The sequence below is a fragment of the Aptenodytes patagonicus genome, chromosome 1 (genome assembly GCF_965638725.1).
Source record: "Aptenodytes patagonicus chromosome 1, bAptPat1.pri.cur, whole genome shotgun sequence".
Taxonomy (NCBI): domain Eukaryota; kingdom Metazoa; phylum Chordata; class Aves; order Sphenisciformes; family Spheniscidae; genus Aptenodytes; species Aptenodytes patagonicus.
This window is the reverse complement of record NC_134949.1, coordinates 54,870,836-54,889,216: the sequence shown is the minus strand read 5'-3', so window position 1 is coordinate 54,889,216 and position 18,381 is coordinate 54,870,836. Positions and strand designations below refer to the sequence as shown.

General features: G+C 55.6%; 3 protein-coding genes across 3 annotated transcripts in view; all 3 read left to right on the top strand.

Moving 5' to 3' along the window:
• Positions 1-1,244: 1,244 nt before the first annotated feature.
• LOC143155620 (uncharacterized) lies at positions 1,245-6,764 on the top strand. The gene is made up of 7 exons (XM_076328589.1): positions 1,245-1,453; positions 2,259-2,373; positions 2,619-2,792; positions 2,881-2,987; positions 3,459-3,596; positions 5,030-5,178; positions 6,700-6,764. The coding sequence occupies exons 1-7, from the start codon at positions 1,245-1,247 to the stop codon at positions 6,708-6,710; spliced, it is 903 nt and encodes a 300-aa protein (XP_076184704.1). The 3' UTR covers positions 6,711-6,764.
• Positions 6,744-11,019, top strand: LOC143159181 (uncharacterized). Its single transcript, XM_076335616.1, has 8 exons — positions 6,744-6,802; positions 6,922-7,001; positions 7,120-7,197; positions 8,247-8,399; positions 9,210-9,379; positions 9,580-9,673; positions 10,393-10,467; positions 10,703-11,019. Exons 1-8 carry the CDS (start codon positions 6,772-6,774, stop codon positions 11,000-11,002), a joined length of 981 nt encoding a protein of 326 aa, XP_076191731.1. The 5' UTR covers positions 6,744-6,771; the 3' UTR covers positions 11,003-11,019.
• Positions 10,900-18,381, top strand: part of LOC143159165 (uncharacterized) — a 20,447-nt gene continuing 12,965 nt past the window's right edge. The window contains exons 1-6 of the mRNA XM_076335610.1: positions 10,900-10,980; positions 11,399-11,540; positions 16,189-16,303; positions 16,549-16,722; positions 16,811-16,917; positions 17,389-17,526. Coding sequence (XP_076191725.1) covers positions 11,443-11,540; positions 16,189-16,303; positions 16,549-16,722; positions 16,811-16,917; positions 17,389-17,526 — 632 coding nt within the window. The 5' untranslated portion in view covers positions 10,900-10,980; positions 11,399-11,442. The remainder of the gene's footprint in view (positions 10,981-11,398; positions 11,541-16,188; positions 16,304-16,548; positions 16,723-16,810; positions 16,918-17,388; positions 17,527-18,381) is intronic.

The following is an 18,381-nucleotide window of genomic DNA, read 5'->3' as shown; positions in this document are numbered from 1 at the left end:
CGGTGCCGCTGGGGCAGCTTTCTCCCGTCACTCTGAGCTCTCTTCCTTGTTAAACCGTGAGTGCAGGCGAGCAGCAAAACAACCTCAACCCCCCCCACAAAAACCCAAGTCACGACAGAACTCCGTGCTTGATCAGGCGGGGAGGGAAGCACTGCAGACGGACAGCCTGCCAGGGAGGCCGCGCAGCCGGGCTGGGGCTCCAGGGAGAGCCCGGCAGCTGGGAGGGACATGCAGATTCAGCGAGTCTGCAGCAAGACTCCCCAGCTCTTTCCTTCGTGTCCTTCTGGCCCTCTTCTGCCCCCTCGGTTTCTGGGCAGGGGTCACGTGCTTCACGTGCCTGGCACCGTGTACAGAGGAGCTGGTGCACATCTTCCGCTGGGTCGCAGGAGCTGAGCAGCCTTGCAGAAGAGCACGCTGGAGGAAACCTGGCCACGCGAACGCGCGCCTCATGCCAGCACGATGTACGTTCACACTAGCCCCGAGGGGGTGTCACTGGGAGTGACAGCGAGAGCCAGGCGAGAGACCGCCCGAGGTCCGCGCCCGCCCGAGCCAGGTGCTGGCCGCCTCCGGCTCTGCTTTTGGGGACCCGCATCCCCAGGCTCCGCGGCCACGCGCTGAGGGGAAACGCGGAGCGGGTGAGGCGAGGGCCGCTTCGGCCACTGCCGCAGCCGCCGGCCACCCGGCCCCCGCCCCGGGGGAGAGGCGGGACAGGGCGAAGCTTTGGTGCGCGTTCGACGGTTTGTCAGCAGCCCCGTCCGTGGCCACCGCTGCCGTATTTTACTCCAGAACCTCGCCCGACGCACAGAGGGACGCATCCGTCAACATTCTAACACGGGAGCAAATAGGGCTCTTGAACAGCAGCTGTGCAAACGGCACATCTTCAGAGGCATTTTCCGGCCAGCCGGCCCCCGCCCCGGGGGCGCCCCGACGGCGGAGGCAGAGCCCGCTCGCGACGGGCCGGCGTCACCCCGCCCCCTGTGACGCCCCCCCGTCGCGCCCCCTGTGACGCCCCGAGAGTTAGGCCGCCCCCTGCAGGCGCCGCCGCTCAGTGCTGTCGCCGCCGCGGCGGGACCGGCAGCGCGTCTCTGGCTGGGAGCGTCGGGGGCTGCGAGCCGCGGCCGCCGCTCGGGGCTCGGCTCTCGGCTCTTCTCGCCCTCTCCCCGCCCGCGGCTCGGCAGAGCCCGCCGGGCGCCTCCTGCGGCTGCTAGCCCCGGGGCGGGCCGTGCCCTTGTCCCCGCCGCAGCATGCAGAGGCTCATCGGACTCCTCGGGAGGGTGCGGGAGCGGCCGCCGTCCGGCAGCGCTCCCGCGCCCGGCGCCGCCGGGGCCTCCGAGCTCCGGGAGGAGGGCTGGGGCGGGCTGCACAGCGCGGCCGCCAGCGGTGACCTGGCCCGGCTGCAGCGGCGCTGGTGGCGGAAGAGATTCCGCGTCAACGGGCGGAACGCGCAGAAGCAGTAAGGGGCGGGCAGTGCCCGTAGCAAAGCCTCCACCCACCCTGGCTGGAAGAGCCGGCAAAGCCCGGCACGGTCGCAAGCGCCCTAGGAGCAGGGCCGGCTCCACAGCGCTGGCCTTAGCGGAGGCCTGACCCAAGCTGAGACAGGAGGCGGCGGATGCTCCGCTCCGCTCCGCTCCGCTCTGCCCTGCCCTGCTCTGCCCTGCCAGCCTGGTCCCTGTAGTGAATCTTCTGTGGAGCTCAGCAGGCCTTCGTCCAAGCAGAGACGGCTCCTTTCCCCTTGCCAGACCGAGCGGCTTGCTTGAGCAGGGCATGGATTTGCGGACAGACACGGCACAGCCTTCCCGTTGCTGTTAGAAATCCCATCCCCTATGTCTCTGCGACATGTCTGGCACGGGACTGATCGGGGGAAAACCCAGGGGCTTACGCAGACTCCGCAGTCTCTGTAGACTTACGTAGCCTCCATAGACTCCAGGCTGCCAAGACGCGGTCTCCTTTGCTGTGCTGGGTGGCTGGGCAGTCCTGCTGGAGGCAGGGACCAGTGCCTGGGCACAGGAGTCTGTCTGTGCAGGTTCATTGACACAGCCGAGGAAATGCCTCCTGACTCAGCGGATGCGTTGGGGATTTTTCCTAGCCAGCCCCAGGCTTTGGGTGTGCAGCTCCCGCCACCGGCTCTGGAACGAGGACGCTTGCTTTCGGCTTGTTTTTTGCCAGTTGAGGCTTGTGGCCCTATGTGGCGCGTACCACAGCCTGAAACGATGTCTTCAGCTGTCTGTCTGTGTTAACTGAATATATTTAATTTCTAGGACGCCTCTGCATCTTGCTTGTGCGAACGGCCATGCAGATGTCGTTCGATTTCTAGCAGGAAAGAAGTGCCAGCTAAACCCTCGTGACAATTCTAAGAAATCGCCGCTGATGAAGGTACATGGAATACGTTATGCTGTTGTACCTTGGGCTTATCGATTATGCACTGAGCGATACACACCTTGCATGATTCTTCACATAGGCCTGCGTAGAAACAGGTACCTTGTAGTCAGCGGGGAAGGGGCATATGTTGCCTAATCTTTGAAGACGCTCGTACTTGCCAGTGTTGGGAAGACGCGGGAGTTCTGACAGAGAGAAACGTAGATGTTGGAAGTTATTCCTCCTTTGTGTCTTCTTTCCAGGCAGTAGAGCACCAGCACAAAGACTGTGTGGCTATTCTGCTGGAACACGGTGCCAACCCTGACCTCAGAGGTGCTGGCGGCAACACTGCCCTTCACCTGGCTGCCGCCATTCCTAGCAAATCTCTAGTGGAGCTGTTACTTGAGCACAATGCCCATATTGATGCTCAGAATAAGGTAAGCGTGGACTTTGGGTAAGGCTCCTCTTCCCACAACTTGCTTGACTTTTCTGTGTTATTGTAAGGGAGGTGATTTCTCCTTTCAGATGGGATACACTCCGCTTGCTGTTGCGATCACCGAGCACTGTGAAGAGATGGTCGAGTTCCTTCTTCAAAAAGGAGCTGACGTGCATGCTCGAGATAGGCATAAAAGGTGAAGGGTTTCTCAAAAGTGCGCGTGGGACTCCTTAGCATTGTTCAAGTTGGATTGATGGCAGCCATAGGAACGAGCTTTGAAAAAGAACCAGGAGCTGCTCGGAAGGAGCTCCTACCGCGTGACTTGTGACAGCACACCCCCACTCGGCTGCTCTCTTACCTCAGGGGACGATTTCTGCACTGAGGACTGCAAGAAAGCGTTGGCTGTGGTGCCACACACACGCGTGCGTGTGCACACACGCGTGCGCCCCCACCCCCCGAGTCTGCTCTGGGCAGGTGGTTGGCCTGGAGACCTCCTGAGGTCCTGCCAGCCTCAATTCTCCGACGCTTCCACGTGTTTGGCTGTGCTTTCACTCTGCCTGTAGGAGAGGGGAAATGAATTGTTTGGGGAGCAAAGAGGGACTGAAGTAATGGCAATGCAATGTCCGCAGAAGCTGATGTATTTCCTATCATCTCTTGGATGCTTTAGGACCACTCTTATGGTTGCTGTTGCTGCTGGGGATGTGAATGTAATACGACTTCTTCTTCGGCATGGTGCTGAACTTTCTCATGAAGACGAGTTTGGCAGGACAGCTCTCTCTTATGCCAGACTGTCTGGATATGCTGAGTAAGTGTTTTACGTCCTCGTTAGAGCAGCTGCGTTCTCAGAACGTCCGTGCTGAGTACGGCCCTTTTTGGTAACATCACCGGGGTTTAATGAGGCGTTGAGTCCTTTGCTGAAGCTGGGCCCAGTGACGTCTTCTGATGCATCTCCTTCTGTGTCGAGAGTGGATTTGGAAGTTGAGGGAAACTTCCCCCCACGGTTCTCTCCGAGAATCCACCTGTGTGCTGCCAAGCTCCACTCAACTCAACTGACTAGCAACTACCTGCCTTTTGTTGCAGAGGGGATCTAACTGATATCCCCCGAGTTAAACTCTTCAGCGGTTTTCCTCCTCTCGTGGGTAGCTTTGCACCCCTGGCCGTTCCTTCGCTAAGGTGGCTATGTGTGCTTAACAGCTAGGCTGAAGGAAATAGTAGCCTAGTGATGGGTGAATGAACTGCATTATGCCTACGAGCATGCCTTGTCTAGCCATAAACAACTGCCCGTGACCTCTTGTCACTGCATCTCGACTTCATTTCTTCTCCCCCTGCCCCCCCTGTCAGCCTGTACCAATGGGAAGCAGGAGAGAAGGGTGCCTGGGTAAACTGTGGAGTAAAAACCCCTTTAGGAATAAAGCACGTTTGAGGATTGCTCTACCAAAACAACACGTTCATTCCTTCCCTCCCGGCTGCTGGCACAGTATCAATGTTGCGCTAATGCACCATTTTGCAGCGCAGCCTTGGTCTGGAGCGCGTTTTTAATATTTTCTTTTCTTGTTTGTTTGGGGCTTTTTGTTTGGTTTTTAGTTCTGCTTATGAAGCAAACCTGAAAGTGGTCTCTCTCCGGAGCCCCAGCTGACCCTCTGCCAGGGTTGTTAGAAGATAACACTATGCAATGTACTTAACCCCTGGTGTGCTTGGAATGCAACCGCAATCTTTCTTGGCCTCTCGATATCCCACTTAGGAGCTCTCTAAAGTCCCAGGTCCTCAGACTAACCATGGGAATTTCTGAAGCCCTTCAAAGTCAGGACTGGGCTTGAGGAGACGTTACCCCGGCTTGATGTGAAGAGTTGCTACAGCATTAGTATAGCATCCCGCTGAGGTAGAAGCCTTGTAGTTAGATGTCAGTCTGCCAGGGGTCTTGTTAATCTCACTGGCCCTCAAAACGGAGCGGGGGTTTTCAGATGAGACTGTAGCCAGCAGGGCTGAGTTACTCCATAGACAAGAATAGGCACCTGTAGCGTGAACATGCCTGTAGTGAGTATTTCAGTCTCCACTACTCTAGCAGTGCAGTAAGCTCTGTCTCTGTGTGTGTGTGTGTGTGTGTGTGTGTTACCCTTTACCAGCTGGCTATGAATATGGGGAGGATGGCTCATGAATGGCTGTTGCTCTTCCAGTAGAGAGTGTATGCAAGTGTGGAGGTATTTTTACTGAATGCATTTCCTTCCTTTCTCTATATAGTATTTATAACCAATGGGAGGAATTTGTGAACTGTGAAAGGACGGGTGAATGTTCTGCAGGAAGCACAGAAGGCCCAGCAGTACTTGACAGCTCTTGCTCTGGGACAACTGCTGACGTTCCCTTGGGGGCACCTGCAATGACCGGAGCAGGTACGATCCGCCACCGTGGAGGAGGTGACGAGGACAAATCACTAGGGCCTGTAGGAGAACGATAACCCGTCGACGGGACGCAGGGCTTGAGGGCTGGGGAGAAGCAGAGGGAAATAAGCACTCACAGCAGCATCGCGCTTCTTGCCTCCTTCATAGGTGTCCTGCCAGCAGCAGGAGCAGAACAAGAGGAAGATGATGACTCCCCTTTTGATTCTGAGGTAGAATCATAGAATCGTTTAGGTCAGAAAAGACCCTTAAGATCATCGAGTGCAACCGTACACCTAACACTGCCGAGTCCAGCCCTAAACCGTGTCCCTAAGCGCCACGTATACTCATCTTCTAAAAGCCTCCGGGGATGGTGACTCAACCACTTCCCTGGGCAGCCTGTTCCAGTGCTTGACAACCCTTTCAGTGAAGAAATCTTGCCTAATATCCAACCCAAACCTCCCCTGGCCCAACCTGAGGCTGTTTCCAATTGTCCTATCACTTGCTACTTGGGAAAAGAGACCGACACCCACCTCGCTACAACCTCCTTTCAGGTAGTTGTAGAGAGCGATAAGGTGTGCCCTCAGCCTCCTTTCCTCCAGACTAAACAAGCCCCAGTTCCCTCAGCCGCTCCTCATAGGACCTGTTCTCTAGACCCTTCACCAGCTTCCTTGCTCTTCTTGGGACGCGCTCCAGCACCTCAATGTCTTTCTTGCAGTGAGGGGCCCAAAAAGCAAACACGGTAGTCGAGGTGCGGCCTCACCAGTGCCAAGTACAAAGGGACAATCGCTTCCCTAGTCCAGCTGGCCACGCTATTTCTGATCCAAGCCAGGATGCTATTGGCCGCCTTGGCCACCTGGGCACACTGCTGCTCATATTCAGCCGGCTGTCGACCAACGCCCCCAGGTCCTTTTCCGCTGGGCAGCTTTCCAGCCACTCTTCCCCTTCTCTGAAGGAGGCAGTGGGGCCCCACTGGGCTCGCTTGCTTCTGGGCTCGTTTCCCTCTGCTGCTGCTGCTTCCGCCACACGCTCGTAACTGGGACCTTGACAGGCCGCTGCTGCAGGCAAGCTCTTCAGTTAGGACTGGGAGGAGGTGAGGTCAAGCTAATGACCCGGGTCTCCTAGCAGCTGGCTTTGGAGCTGGATTTCTAGTACAGGACTGAAGCGGTAAAGCTTCCCAACGGTTACAATCCTCTGATATCTAGAAGGCTGGCGCTGTGGGGATTGCTGGTTTTCCACCACACAGCTCCCGTCTCCGGATCCAGTCAGTGTCAACTGGTCGCCCGCAGGGCCTACAGTCTAGATGCGTAGCTGCTTCTGCCTAGGGCCTCTCTATCTTGGGCAGGTGTACTTCGGCCCCTTTTGAAAGCCCTGCTCAACAGAGATGCCTAACACGCTGCCTGCGTTTGCCCTTTTCGTTCTGCCCGTCACCTGTTACCACGTTACGCGTGTTGGCTGAAGCGGGAGCTTTGTGCGCGGAAACGGGTCGAGAAGGAGTCTGTGCCAGTTCTCACGCATGTCTTTTAAATTACGCAGACGGATTCTGAAGGTCCAAGGAAAGGGCCGGCCGGCGTGCTGCTTCCAGCTGCAGACAGACACGGAGCGTGCATGCAGTCCGTTGCAGAGGCGCGCGGCAATGGTAATTTCCTGACGGACTAAATGGTTACCTCTGTAAGCTTCTCTGCAGTGAAGCAGATGGGGAAAAGCAGAGTGAAATAAGCACTCACAGCAGCATCGCGCTTCTTGCCTCCTTCATAGGTGTCTTGCCAGCGGGAGGAGCAGAACAACTGGAAGATTTTGACTCCTCTTCTGAGAATGAGGTGCTTTCTCTTCCGGAGGTAATGCAGAAGTCCCGCTTCTGTAGCCCCGGTGCTGAAATGCAGTGTCATGCTGCAGTGTTGCTGGGGATTCCTTTCCCCACTGTCTGACTGTCTGTCTGTGTTCTCGCTCGCTCAGGTTACTGCACTGGGGAGAGAAGAGCATCAGCTAAAGAAGGATGCTTCAACTCAAGCAGATTGTCAAGGCGACAGACAGGTGACTCTAATAGAGGCTGATGCAGATATCTGTAAATAGAACCTGTCAGTGTACGGAGAGCTGTTCTTGCTGCCGAGTTCATTTTGGAGTGCTGCTGAGAGGAGGTTATTGAATCTGGACCTGAAGTGTATTTCCGACCTCATTTTCTTCCCGTTGTGAAGCAGAAGGTCTGCATAAAGAGGGAACACAGTGGGTTGGAAAAAAGCACGTGCGCAGACTCTCAGCCTGTGTTCCAAGGAGAAGAATGCTTAAGCCTTTTCTCTGTATTAGGAAGGGGAAAGTCTCATGAAGAGCTGCCGATAGTTTGGATGTGCGCAGCTGAGAAAGATGCCTGCAGCTGCCTGCTGGTGGCGGCCAAAATCTCTTATCTTTGAATTCACTGAGTCATAGAAGCATGGAATGGTTTGGGCTGGAAGGGTCCTTTAAAGGTCTTCTCGCCCAACCCCCTGCCATGGGCAGGGACATCTTCCACTAGATCAGGTTGCTCAAAGCCCCGTCCAACCTGACTTTGAACACTTCCAGGGATGGGGCATCCACAACTTCTCTGGGCAACCTGGTCCAGCGTCCCACCACCCTTGCTGCAAAAAATGTCTTCCTTATGTCCAATCTAAGTCTACCCTCTTGTAGTTTAAAACCGTTGCCCCTTGTCCTACCGCTACAGGCCTTGGTAAAAAGTCTCTCTCCGCCTTTCTATATTGGAAGGCTGCAATAAGGTCTCCCCAGAGCCTCCTCTTCCCCAGGCTGAACAACCCCAGCTCTCTCAGCCTTTCTTCATGGGAGAGGTCTTTCAGCCCTCTGATCATTTTTGTGGCCCTCCTCTGGACCCGCTCTAACAAGTCCATGTCTTCCTTGTGCTGCGGACCCCAGAGCTGGATGCAGTACTCCAGGTGGGGTCTCACGAGAGCGGAGTAGAAGGGAGGAATCACCTCCCTCGACCTGCTGGCCACCCTGCAGACCGATCTAATGATATAATCCCATGAGTAAAAGCATCTCTCATGTTGTCATCTTCTTACTGATGTCTCCATGCTCATGGAACACTGTTTCTTTAGAGGTGGGTCAGGCAGCTGCAGCAGGGGCTTGCCGACGCTCTCAAAAAGAACTCCCTGGCAGAAGCTTCACTTGAAGCTAAGAAGCGCTACAGCAGGGACCTGCAGGAACAGAAACTGCAGTTGCAGAAGGAACTGGACAGGTCTAAAGCTAAGGTATGGAGAAAGCCTGTCTCTTGTCTCTTGGCAGGGGCCCAGGCCTCTGTTGTAGCAAACCAGAGCGGGGAACTGATCCCTTTCTTGGGCGTTTTCTGTAACCCGGGGTGGTTCAGGGTGCGGCTAGCTGTGACGAGGGGGCTGGGAGGGAACAGCACTGCTGCCTTTGGTGCCTGCCTGTTTGCACCGCTTGAAGTTAACAGTGGAGGGCTGCGCTAAGGTGGTCTTAGTACACTAGGCAACTTTGCAACAGGAGTAGATGAGTGACAGGTAAGTGACTCGCCTTGTTTTATAAGCCTGGCGCCTACGATTAGAAAGGTCGCTAACCGTGAAGCCACTTTGTCCTTAATTGGAGAAGGGTGTGTGTATTCCTTTCAAAAAGCTATTTCTCAAGTTTCACGGAGCACGTGTATGTGCTGCTTCTCTTGGGTTTGGCAAAGCGGAGCGTGTGCTGACGGAGAAAGAGTAGGCACACTGGAGTGTTGCGCTGGTGCTTTTTTGTATTCCCTCGTCACATCATCATTGTTATGGAGTTGCAAAGTCACTGTAGGAGCAGGAGGAGCTTCTAACCGTGTTGGAGCAGCCAACAAGGGGCTACAAAGAGTGTTCAGAGTCCTTGAGAGAGGAGGAGGAGTGTTGTGGCAGCGTTTAGGAAACGCTGTAGGAAATCAGTGTAGACGTAGGAGAGGGGCCAGTATAAAAGATGAAGAAGTAACATGGGTTTTGAGAGTCGACGTGAGAGTCAAAGCAGTCCACTCCTTTTTATCAAACCTAAGCTGACTACTGGGGATTCTTCTTGTGGTTTGACAGCTGCAGGAATTGAAAGAACGGCGTACCCAGACTGAGTGTTATGCCGAGTCCCTGAAGAACGCCATAAAGAATAAAAAGAGGGAACTAACAACTTCCAGGAAAATGCAGGGCCTTCTGGTCACGTCTTCTCGAACTGCGGCTATCCCAGAGCTGAAAGAACGCATGCAACGGTAAGGAAGTAACACAGTGGAGCAAGGCTCCGCTTTCTGCGATTGTGTGAAAACAACAGGACTGTCTTCTTGCATCCCAGCAAGACAGTAATACACGATTTCCAAAGGTGCTCTTGTTTTAGATGGGGCTCTTTCACACTCTTCTTTTGGGATTTGTGCTCTTGTGGACTTCTGCGGTAAGGCCTGTACTTCTTTTTCAGGCTCCAAGTGGGAAAGGCCAGGCTGGAAGCCACAGCCCAGCAACAAGCCAAGACCATTGAAGCCCTTGAGAAAGTCCTGCAAGCCTCTGCCTCAGTAAGCTAGTCAGAGCCTTCCCTTTTCATGAGCTACAGAGCCTAGTTCCGTATTCACGTGGGGAAATTTTAAGATGAGGTTTTCCTGGAGAGCCTCTAGGAGAGATCAGTTCCTCTGTTCTACTGACTATAGGCTGCTCTGGAAGTCCTGCTGGCCCACTCCCCAGCTTTCTGGCTTTGCGAGTTGTCCCATGAGACCATAGCAAGTCCTACTTAACGCCGTCTTTGTTAAGGAGTTGACAGTAATGCACTGGCTTAAGTATTTTCTGCTTTAGACCAGTCGTGAGGTTGAGACCTCAGGCAGCACTTCAGACAGTCACGCAGTAGAGGGATTTGGTACCCTCGGTTGCGGACTTTCCTTGGGCTCTAGTGGTGCCGAGCGCCTCATCCTGGAGGCCTGACTGGCATCGTCAGACTGTGACAGGACTTCTTCAGTTGCCTGTACTCTGGTCACCTTCCCGTTTTAGTGATTATGGATTCCTTGTCCAGAAGGTGTGGGTCCATAATGCAACGAGGAGACCTCCAAAGATGAAAATCCGCAACTAGTAAGGGAACGACACCTCCATAGGCAGTATTTTGTGTGCTCGGGTGGCGTTGCGGGGCAGGCAAACACTGCGTTGTACTGATGCTGCCAAGAGAAGAAGAAAGGCCGTGAGGTGTGACCTTCGGTCGGGAAAGTCCTAGCGTGACTTCTTTTTTCTTCTTTTAATGCTGCTGTAGGCTCGTAAGGGCCTGGAGGACTTGATAACTGGCTTTCAGACAACACGGACTGCAAAGGAACACCAACATTGGCAGGTATATGAACGGCTTCCGGGAATGACTGGTTTTAGTCTTTGAATTTCTTGTGGGCAGGTAATTTATGAAAAGATCCGGTGGGCTGTGGGGAACCCCCCAGGTTTTTGGGCAGGGCACCCTCAGGGGAAAAGTCTATACGTTTCCTCATTCCCCTGGTGCTACTGCGTTTTGAATCTGCTTGGTGGACAATATGCGGGGCACTTGCGCTCATCGGCACGATTCCTTGGATGGGAAGGCCGTGTGCTGTGGACTGGAGAGAGGTCTGTGGTTGAGAGCTGCGAGAGGAGACTGGACCTGGGAGATCCGTGTTATCTTCTTTGTGGAGAACACTGTCTGCACGTGCTGCATATGCATCCCGTTCCTGTGCTCTGCGTGTGATGTATCTTTTCTATTTGGAAAGCGTGGGAGTGAAAGCAAGGAAGTGAAGAAGCTGGCCAAGATGAAATGCCGATCAGAAGCGCTTCTGGACGAAATGCGGGGAAGGAACGTCGCACTGGAGGAAGAATGTACCAGGCATGGCTTTTTAGTGCTTTAAAGAAATATCACGTTGTGTAGAAGTCAAGCTTTACTGAACTCTAACGTAAAAGCATGTACATAACCGTTTGTGAGCAAATTCAAGTCTCGCATTCCATCTTGCAAGGGGCTTCTGTGCTTGAGCCTATGGTTTTAAAAAGCTGCAAAAGGCCTTGCAAATGCAGGCTGCCGGCAGTTCTGGGAGGGAGGGAAGGAAGTCTCGTCTTCCTCCGTTCAGGTAAACTTTGGGCCCTCCAAGTGACGTGTGGCACTGGAGGGCTGGCTGTTGTCAGCAATTCTTGGCCTGTCGAGCATGTTACAGATGAAGCACGCCACGGCTGTGCCGCTTACATAAGAGTACGTGAAAAAGGCCGACCGTTGCTTCGCCTCACGCTTCCCTTACTAATTTGCTGTGCAGGTTGAAGATGCTTCTGGAGGGACTTCGGACAAAGCTGATGGCATATGCGGGGAGAAAGAGAGAGTCCCAGCTCAGTTCCCGGGGGGAGATGGAGAACAGCTGTTCTGAGGTGGCCAACGAAGTTGGTAAACAAAGAAGAAAGGTGAGCTCTGGTTTGTTTGGTGGATTTGAGGTGATTATTTTTTTCTGCTGGAACCCGTACGATTCTTTTCCTATACTTTTTTTCCGTGTTGCTAATTATCTGTTGGCTGTATTTTGCAATTGATTGACTTCTCTCGAGGCTCCTGCTGCTGCTGTAGCAGTAGATGGTGATGATGGTGATGAACACGGAGGTAGTTACCGTGATGGGTAAAAACCATGAGCCAGGAGTCCCAGCAGGGCTGCTGAGCTCAATGGCCTCACCGACCAGGACGCGGTCCCAGGGGCCCCGAGCGAGAAGAAGCGGAGCTGGTCACCGTACATCAAGATTTTAATACATTTTAATACTCTGTCAGCAGGTGACGAATGCAGTCTCGACGGACCCCCACCTTACGGATTGCCACAGAAGTGGGTAACTTGAGAGCTCTCTCTTTGAGTTCCTTTTGTTTTGCTGCCTACAAGTTGGTGACATTTCCCAACAGCTGGAGATGCAGTCAAAAAAACGCATGCAGCGGGCAAGATAAAACCAGGACCTGCGAGAACAGTTGTCCACTCCGCGTGGGACTCGGGAAGAACCAGGGCAGAACCAGGGCTTAACCCCAGAAGCCGTTGGGAGACTAGCATGGTGGGTCACAGCCAACTACAGCAGTCTAAAAGAGAGACGGGAGAAAGAGCTGGCCAAGAAATAAGGCAAAAACCGCAAGAAGTTGATCCCTATGTCCATGTAACGCAATTTTCCACGTGCGTCTGTAGCCCAAAGGCTGTAAGTTTGTTGTCGACACGTTTGAGTGTTTGGTTTTCGGTATCTGGATCTGCGCGTTAGTGCTGTGCTTCCAGGACCCACCTTCCAGCGCCGCCTTTGGCCCAGCCTGCTGTAAAACTAACACACAGCCTTTTCTTTTCCTGCCCTTCCACAGTCACAGCTGAACCTCCAACACGGTTAGCGATGAGAAGATGCTGGAGCAGAGGAAGTGCCAGTGCCAGAAAACAGAGTGCTCACAGGGAGATGAATGAAGCCTGGAAACCTTTGCCTTCCACCTTGTGCAGCCGCTACCCTGCATCTAATTCCAAGTGTTCTGTTGCAGCTTGGTACTTAATAAACTGCGTCATCTAGTACGTGCCTTAGTTTTGCTGCACAACTGGAGCGCTTCGGACCTAGCGGGTTTGGATGAGGAGAGGCCTAGTGCTGAAGGCTCTCTCAGGCTCTCTTCCTATGCAGGCAGTTAGCACGTCTCTCTCTGCCCTTGCTCTGAATGAAAATCAGTCCTGCAGACGTCTCCGAGAGGGAGCGCGCATCCGTGTCCTTTTCCTCTGGGGAGGCGTGAACCATGACTGTGCTCAGATCAGGGACTAGCGCTGAGCTACTGCTAATAATCAGCTACCAGACTCTTCCTGCCTCCGTAGAGCAATCCTCCTGGCGGTCTGGGCAGAAGGTGGTGGGCGAGCTTCTGGTAGCCGTGGAAGCTTTGCAGATCCCACGGGGATCCGATGGATTTGTAGCCTGCCGAGGGGAAAGGTGTGAAGAAGTGGGCACAAGCTGGAACAGGGGGAATCCCACCTCAACCTAAGGAAAAACCTTTTCTCTCGTGAGGGTGGCGAGAGACCGGTGTCAGGGAGCAGCGCAGGCACGCTGCTTCCTCGGGGACAGGGAGCCAAAGGGCGTCCCACGGCTGGGCCCTGCCCTGCTGGCCTCAGCCTACGCGAACGAGGGGAGCAGGGCGGGCACCCGGGGCAGCTGAGAACCCAGAGGAACGAACAAGTGCCTGGTGAGGCGGCAGCTCTGAGGGCAAGCCAGGAAGTCAGGCCAGGCCGGGTTGGGGTTCAGGCCCAGTGGTGGCGAGCAGGGTCAGATGCAGCCCAGTGACGGGCCAGGCAGGACCACAGGGAGGCCAAGGGCAGGCTGGGAAGGCAGCCTGCGCGCTGGGGTCTGGAGCAGCGCGGTCTGTGGCCAGGCACAGCTGAGACAGAGCTGGAGACAGGGACACCATGACAGAGCTCAGGCAGGGCCTGGAGGCCTCTGTCTATGCCTCAGTGGGCCTCCTGGGCCCTGCGGCTATCCCAGAGCTGGAAGAACGCGTGCAACGGTAAGGAAGTAACACAGTGGAGCAAGGCTCCGCTTTCTGCGATTGTGTGAAAACAACAGGACTGTCTTCTTGCATCCCAGCAAGACAGTAATACACGATTTCCAAAGGTGCTCTTGTTTTAGATGGGGTTCTTTCACACTCTTCTTTTGGGATTTGTGCTCTTGTGGACTTCTGCGGTAAGGCCTGTACTTCTTTTTCAGGCTCCAAGTGGGAAGGGCCAGGCTGGAAGCCACAGCCCAGCAACAAGCCAAGACCATTGAAGCCCTTGAGAAAGACCTGCAAGCCTCTGCCTCAGGAAGCGAGTCAGAGCCTTCCCTGAAACAGTGAAGAGGAATGCCTGTGGTTTCCTCTGCAGAGCTTTTACCGTCCTGACTTGAAATTTCCCAGTGGGGCTAATTCGGGTGTTGGTGTCAGCATAAGCAAGGTGCTTTCACCTGTGGCCGATATGAAGCAAATGACTTTGGGTTTCTACCCTAACGCGCCGGCAAAAAGGAGACAACCAGCAGGATCAGGTGTGGTCCCCAGGGTGGCCTGCCAGCAGTTTAGCCCATGGAGCAGGGCTGCAGCTCCCCAGCTCTTTCCTTCGTGTCCTTCTGGCCCTCTTCTGCCCCCTCGGTTTCTGGGCAGGGGTCACGTGCTTCACGTGCCTGGCACCGTGTACAGAGGAGCTGGTGCACATCTTCCGCTGGGTCGCAGGAGCTGAGCAGCCTTGCAGAAGAGCACGCTGGAGGAAACCTGGCCACGCGAACGCGCGCCTCATGCCAGCACGATGTACGTTCACACTAGCCCCGAGGGGGTGTCACTGGGAGTGACAGCGAGAGCCAGGCGAGAGACCGCCCGAGGTCCGCGCCCGCCCGAGCCAGGTGCTGGCCGCCTCCGGCTCTGCTTTTGGGGACCCGCATCCCCAGGCTCCGCGGCCACGCGCTGAGGGGAAACGCGGAGCGGGTGAGGCGAGGGCCGCTTCGGCCACTGCCGCAGCCGCCGGCCACCCGGCCCCCGCCCCGGGGGAGAGGCGGGACAGGGCGAAGCTTTGGTGCGCGTTCGACGGTTTGTCAGCAGCCCCGTCCGTGGCCACCGCTGCCGTATTTTACTCCAGAACCTCGCCCGACGCACAGAGGGACGCATCCGTCAACATTCTAACACGGGAGCAAATAGGGCTCTTGAACAGCAGCTGTGCAAACGGCACATCTTCAGAGGCATTTTCCGGCCAGCCGGCCCCCGCCCCGGGGGCGCCCCGACGGCGGAGGCAGAGCCCGCTCGCGACGGGCCGGCGTCACCCCGCCCCCTGTGACGCCCCCCCGTCGCGCCCCCTGTGACGCCCCGAGAGTTAGGCCGCCCCCTGCAGGCGCCGCCGCTCAGTGCTGTCGCCGCCGCGGCGGGACCGGCAGCGCGTCTCTGGCTGGGAGCGTCGGGGGCTGCGAGCCGCGGCCGCCGCTCGGGGCTCGGCTCTCGGCTCTTCTCGCCCTCTCCCCGCCCGCGGCTCGGCAGAGCCCGCCGGGCGCCTCCTGCGGCTGCTAGCCCCGGGGCGGGCCGTGCCCTTGTCCCCGCCGCAGCATGCAGAGGCTCATCGGACTCCTCGGGAGGGTGCGGGAGCGGCCGCCGTCCGGCAGCGCTCCCGCGCCCGGCGCCGCCGGGGCCTCCGAGCTCCGGGAGGAGGGCTGGGGCGGGCTGCACAGCGCGGCCGCCAGCGGTGACCTGGCCCGGCTGCAGCGGCGCTGGTGGCGGAAGAGATTCCGCGTCAACGGGCGGAACGCGCAGAAGCAGTAAGGGGCGGGCAGTGCCCGTAGCAAAGCCTCCACCCACCCTGGCTGGAAGAGCCGGCAAAGCCCGGCACGGTCGCAAGCGCCCTAGGAGCAGGGCCGGCTCCACAGCGCTGGCCTTAGCGGAGGCCTGACCCAAGCTGAGACAGGAGGCGGCGGATGCTCCGCTCCGCTCCGCTCCGCTCTGCCCTGCCCTGCTCTGCCCTGCCAGCCTGGTCCCTGTAGTGAATCTTCTGTGGAGCTCAGCAGGCCTTCGTCCAAGCAGAGACGGCTCCTTTCCCCTTGCCAGACCGAGCGGCTTGCTTGAGCAGGGCATGGATTTGCGGACAGACACGGCACAGCCTTCCCGTTGCTGTTAGAAATCCCATCCCCTATGTCTCTGCGACATGTCTGGCACGGGACTGATCGGGGGAAAACCCAGGGGCTTACGCAGACTCCGCAGTCTCTGTAGACTTACGTAGCCTCCATAGACTCCAGGCTGCCAAGACGCGGTCTCCTTTGCTGTGCTGGGTGGCTGGGCAGTCCTGCTGGAGGCAGGGACCAGTGCCTGGGCACAGGAGTCTGTCTGTGCAGGTTCATTGACACAGCCGAGGAAATGCCTCCTGACTCAGCGGATGCGTTGGGGATTTTTCCTAGCCAGCCCCAGGCTTTGGGTGTGCAGCTCCCGCCACCGGCTCTGGAACGAGGACGCTTGCTTTCGGCTTGTTTTTTGCCAGTTGAGGCTTGTGGCCCTATGTGGCGCGTACCACAGCCTGAAACGATGTCTTCAGCTGTCTGTCTGTGTTAACTGAATATATTTAATTTCTAGGACGCCTCTGCATCTTGCTTGTGCGAACGGCCATGCAGATGTCGTTCGATTTCTAGCAGGAAAGAAGTGCCAGCTAAACCCTCGTGACAATTCTAAGAAATCGCCGCTGATGAAGGTACATGGAATACGTTATGCTGTTGTACCTTGGGCTTATCGATTATGCACTGAGCGATACACACCTTGCATGATTCTTCACATAGGCCTGCGTAGAAACAGGTACCTTGTAGTCAGCGGGGAAGGGGCATATGTTGCCTAATCTTTGAAGACGCTCGTACTTGCCAGTGTTGGGAAGACGCGGGAGTTCTGACAGAGAGAAACGTAGATGTTGGAAGTTATTCCTCCTTTGTGTCTTCTTTCCAGGCAGTAGAGCACCAGCACAAAGACTGTGTGGCTATTCTGCTGGAACACGGTGCCAACCCTGACCTCAGAGGTGCTGGCGGCAACACTGCCCTTCACCTGGCTGCCGCCATTCCTAGCAAATCTCTAGTGGAGCTGTTACTTGAGCACAATGCCCATATTGATGCTCAGAATAAGGTAAGCGTGGACTTTGGGTAAGGCTCCTCTTCCCACAACTTGCTTGACTTTTCTGTGTTATTGTAAGGGAGGTGATTTCTCCTTTCAGATGGGATACACTCCGCTTGCTGTTGCGATCACCGAGCACTGTGAAGAGATGGTCGAGTTCCTTCTTCAAAAAGGAGCTGACGTGCATGCTCGAGATAGGCATAAAAGGTGAAGGGTTTCTCAAAAGTGCGCGTGGGACTCCTTAGCATTGTTCAAGTTGGATTGATGGCAGCCATAGGAACGAGCTTTGAAAAAGAACCAGGAGCTGCTCGGAAGGAGCTCCTACCGCGTGACTTGTGACAGCACACCCCCACTCGGCTGCTCTCTTACCTCAGGGGACGATTTCTGCACTGAGGACTGCAAGAAAGCGTTGGCTGTGGTGCCACACACACGCGTGCGTGTGCACACACGCGTGCGCCCCCACCCCCCGAGTCTGCTCTGGGCAGGTGGTTGGCCTGGAGACCTCCTGAGGTCCTGCCAGCCTCAATTCTCCGACGCTTCCACGTGTTTGGCTGTGCTTTCACTCTGCCTGTAGGAGAGGGGAAATGAATTGTTTGGGGAGCAAAGAGGGACTGAAGTAATGGCAATGCAATGTCCGCAGAAGCTGATGTATTTCCTATCATCTCTTGGATGCTTTAGGACCACTCTTATGGTTGCTGTTGCTGCTGGGGATGTGAATGTAATACGACTTCTTCTTCGGCATGGTGCTGAACTTTCTCATGAAGACGAGTTTGGCAGGACAGCTCTCTCTTATGCCAGACTGTCTGGATATGCTGAGTAAGTGTTTTACGTCCTCGTTAGAGCAGCTGCGTTCTCAGAACGTCCGTGCTGAGTACGGCCCTTTTTGGTAACATCACCGGGGTTTAATGAGGCGTTGAGTCCTTTGCTGAAGCTGGGCCCAGTGACGTCTTCTGATGCATCTCCTTCTGTGTCGAGAGTGGATTTGGAAGTTGAGGGAAACTTCCCCCCACGGTTCTCTCCGAGAATCCACCTGTGTGCTGCCAAGCTCCACTCAACTCAACTGACTAGCAACTACCTGCCTTTTGTTGCAGAGGGGATCTAACTGATATCCCCCGAGTTAAACTCTTCAGCGGTTTTCCTCCTCTCGTGGGTAGCTTTGCACCCCTGGCCGTTCCTTCGCTAAGGTGGCTATGTGTGCTTAACAGCTAGGCTGAAGGAAATAGTAGCCTAGTGATGGGTGAATGAACTGCATTATGCCTACGAGCATGCCTTGTCTAGCCATAAACAACTGCCCGTGACCTCTTGTCACTGCATCTCGACTTCATTTCTTCTCCCCCTGCCCCCCCTGTCAGCCTGTACCAATGGGAAGCAGGAGAGAAGGGTGCCTGGGTAAACTGTGGAGTAAAAACCCCTTTAGGAATAAAGCACGTTTGAGGATTGCTCTACCAAAACAACACGTTCATTCCTTCCCTCCCGGCTGCTGGCACAGTATCAATGTTGCGCTAATGCACCATTTTGCAGCGCAGCCTTGGTCTGGAGCGCGTTTTTAATATTTTCTTTTCTTGTTTGTTTGGGGCTTTTTGTTTGGTTTTTAGTTCTGCTTATGAAGCAAACCTGAAAGTGGTCTCTCTCCGGAGCCCCAGCTGACCCTCTGCCAGGGTTGTTAGAAGA

Excerpts from the sequence above, each read along its gene's own strand:
- LOC143159181 (XM_076335616.1), top strand. The coding sequence starts at position 6,772 with ATGCAGTCCGTTGCAGAGGCGCGCGGCAATG. Across the intron at positions 6,803-6,921 it reads TGCAGAGGCGCGCGGCAATG|GTGTCTTGCCAGCGGGAGGA; the intron begins GTAATTTCCTGA and ends CCTCCTTCATAG. Across the intron at positions 9,674-10,392 it reads TCCTGCAAGCCTCTGCCTCA|GCTCGTAAGGGCCTGGAGGA; the intron begins GTAAGCTAGTCA and ends ATGCTGCTGTAG.
- LOC143155620 (XM_076328589.1), top strand. The coding sequence starts at position 1,245 with ATGCAGAGGCTCATCGGACTCCTCGGGAGGGTGCGGGAGCGGCCGCCG. Across the intron at positions 2,374-2,618 it reads AGAAATCGCCGCTGATGAAG|GCAGTAGAGCACCAGCACAA; the intron begins GTACATGGAATA and ends TCTTCTTTCCAG. Across the intron at positions 2,793-2,880 it reads ATATTGATGCTCAGAATAAG|ATGGGATACACTCCGCTTGC; the intron begins GTAAGCGTGGAC and ends TTCTCCTTTCAG.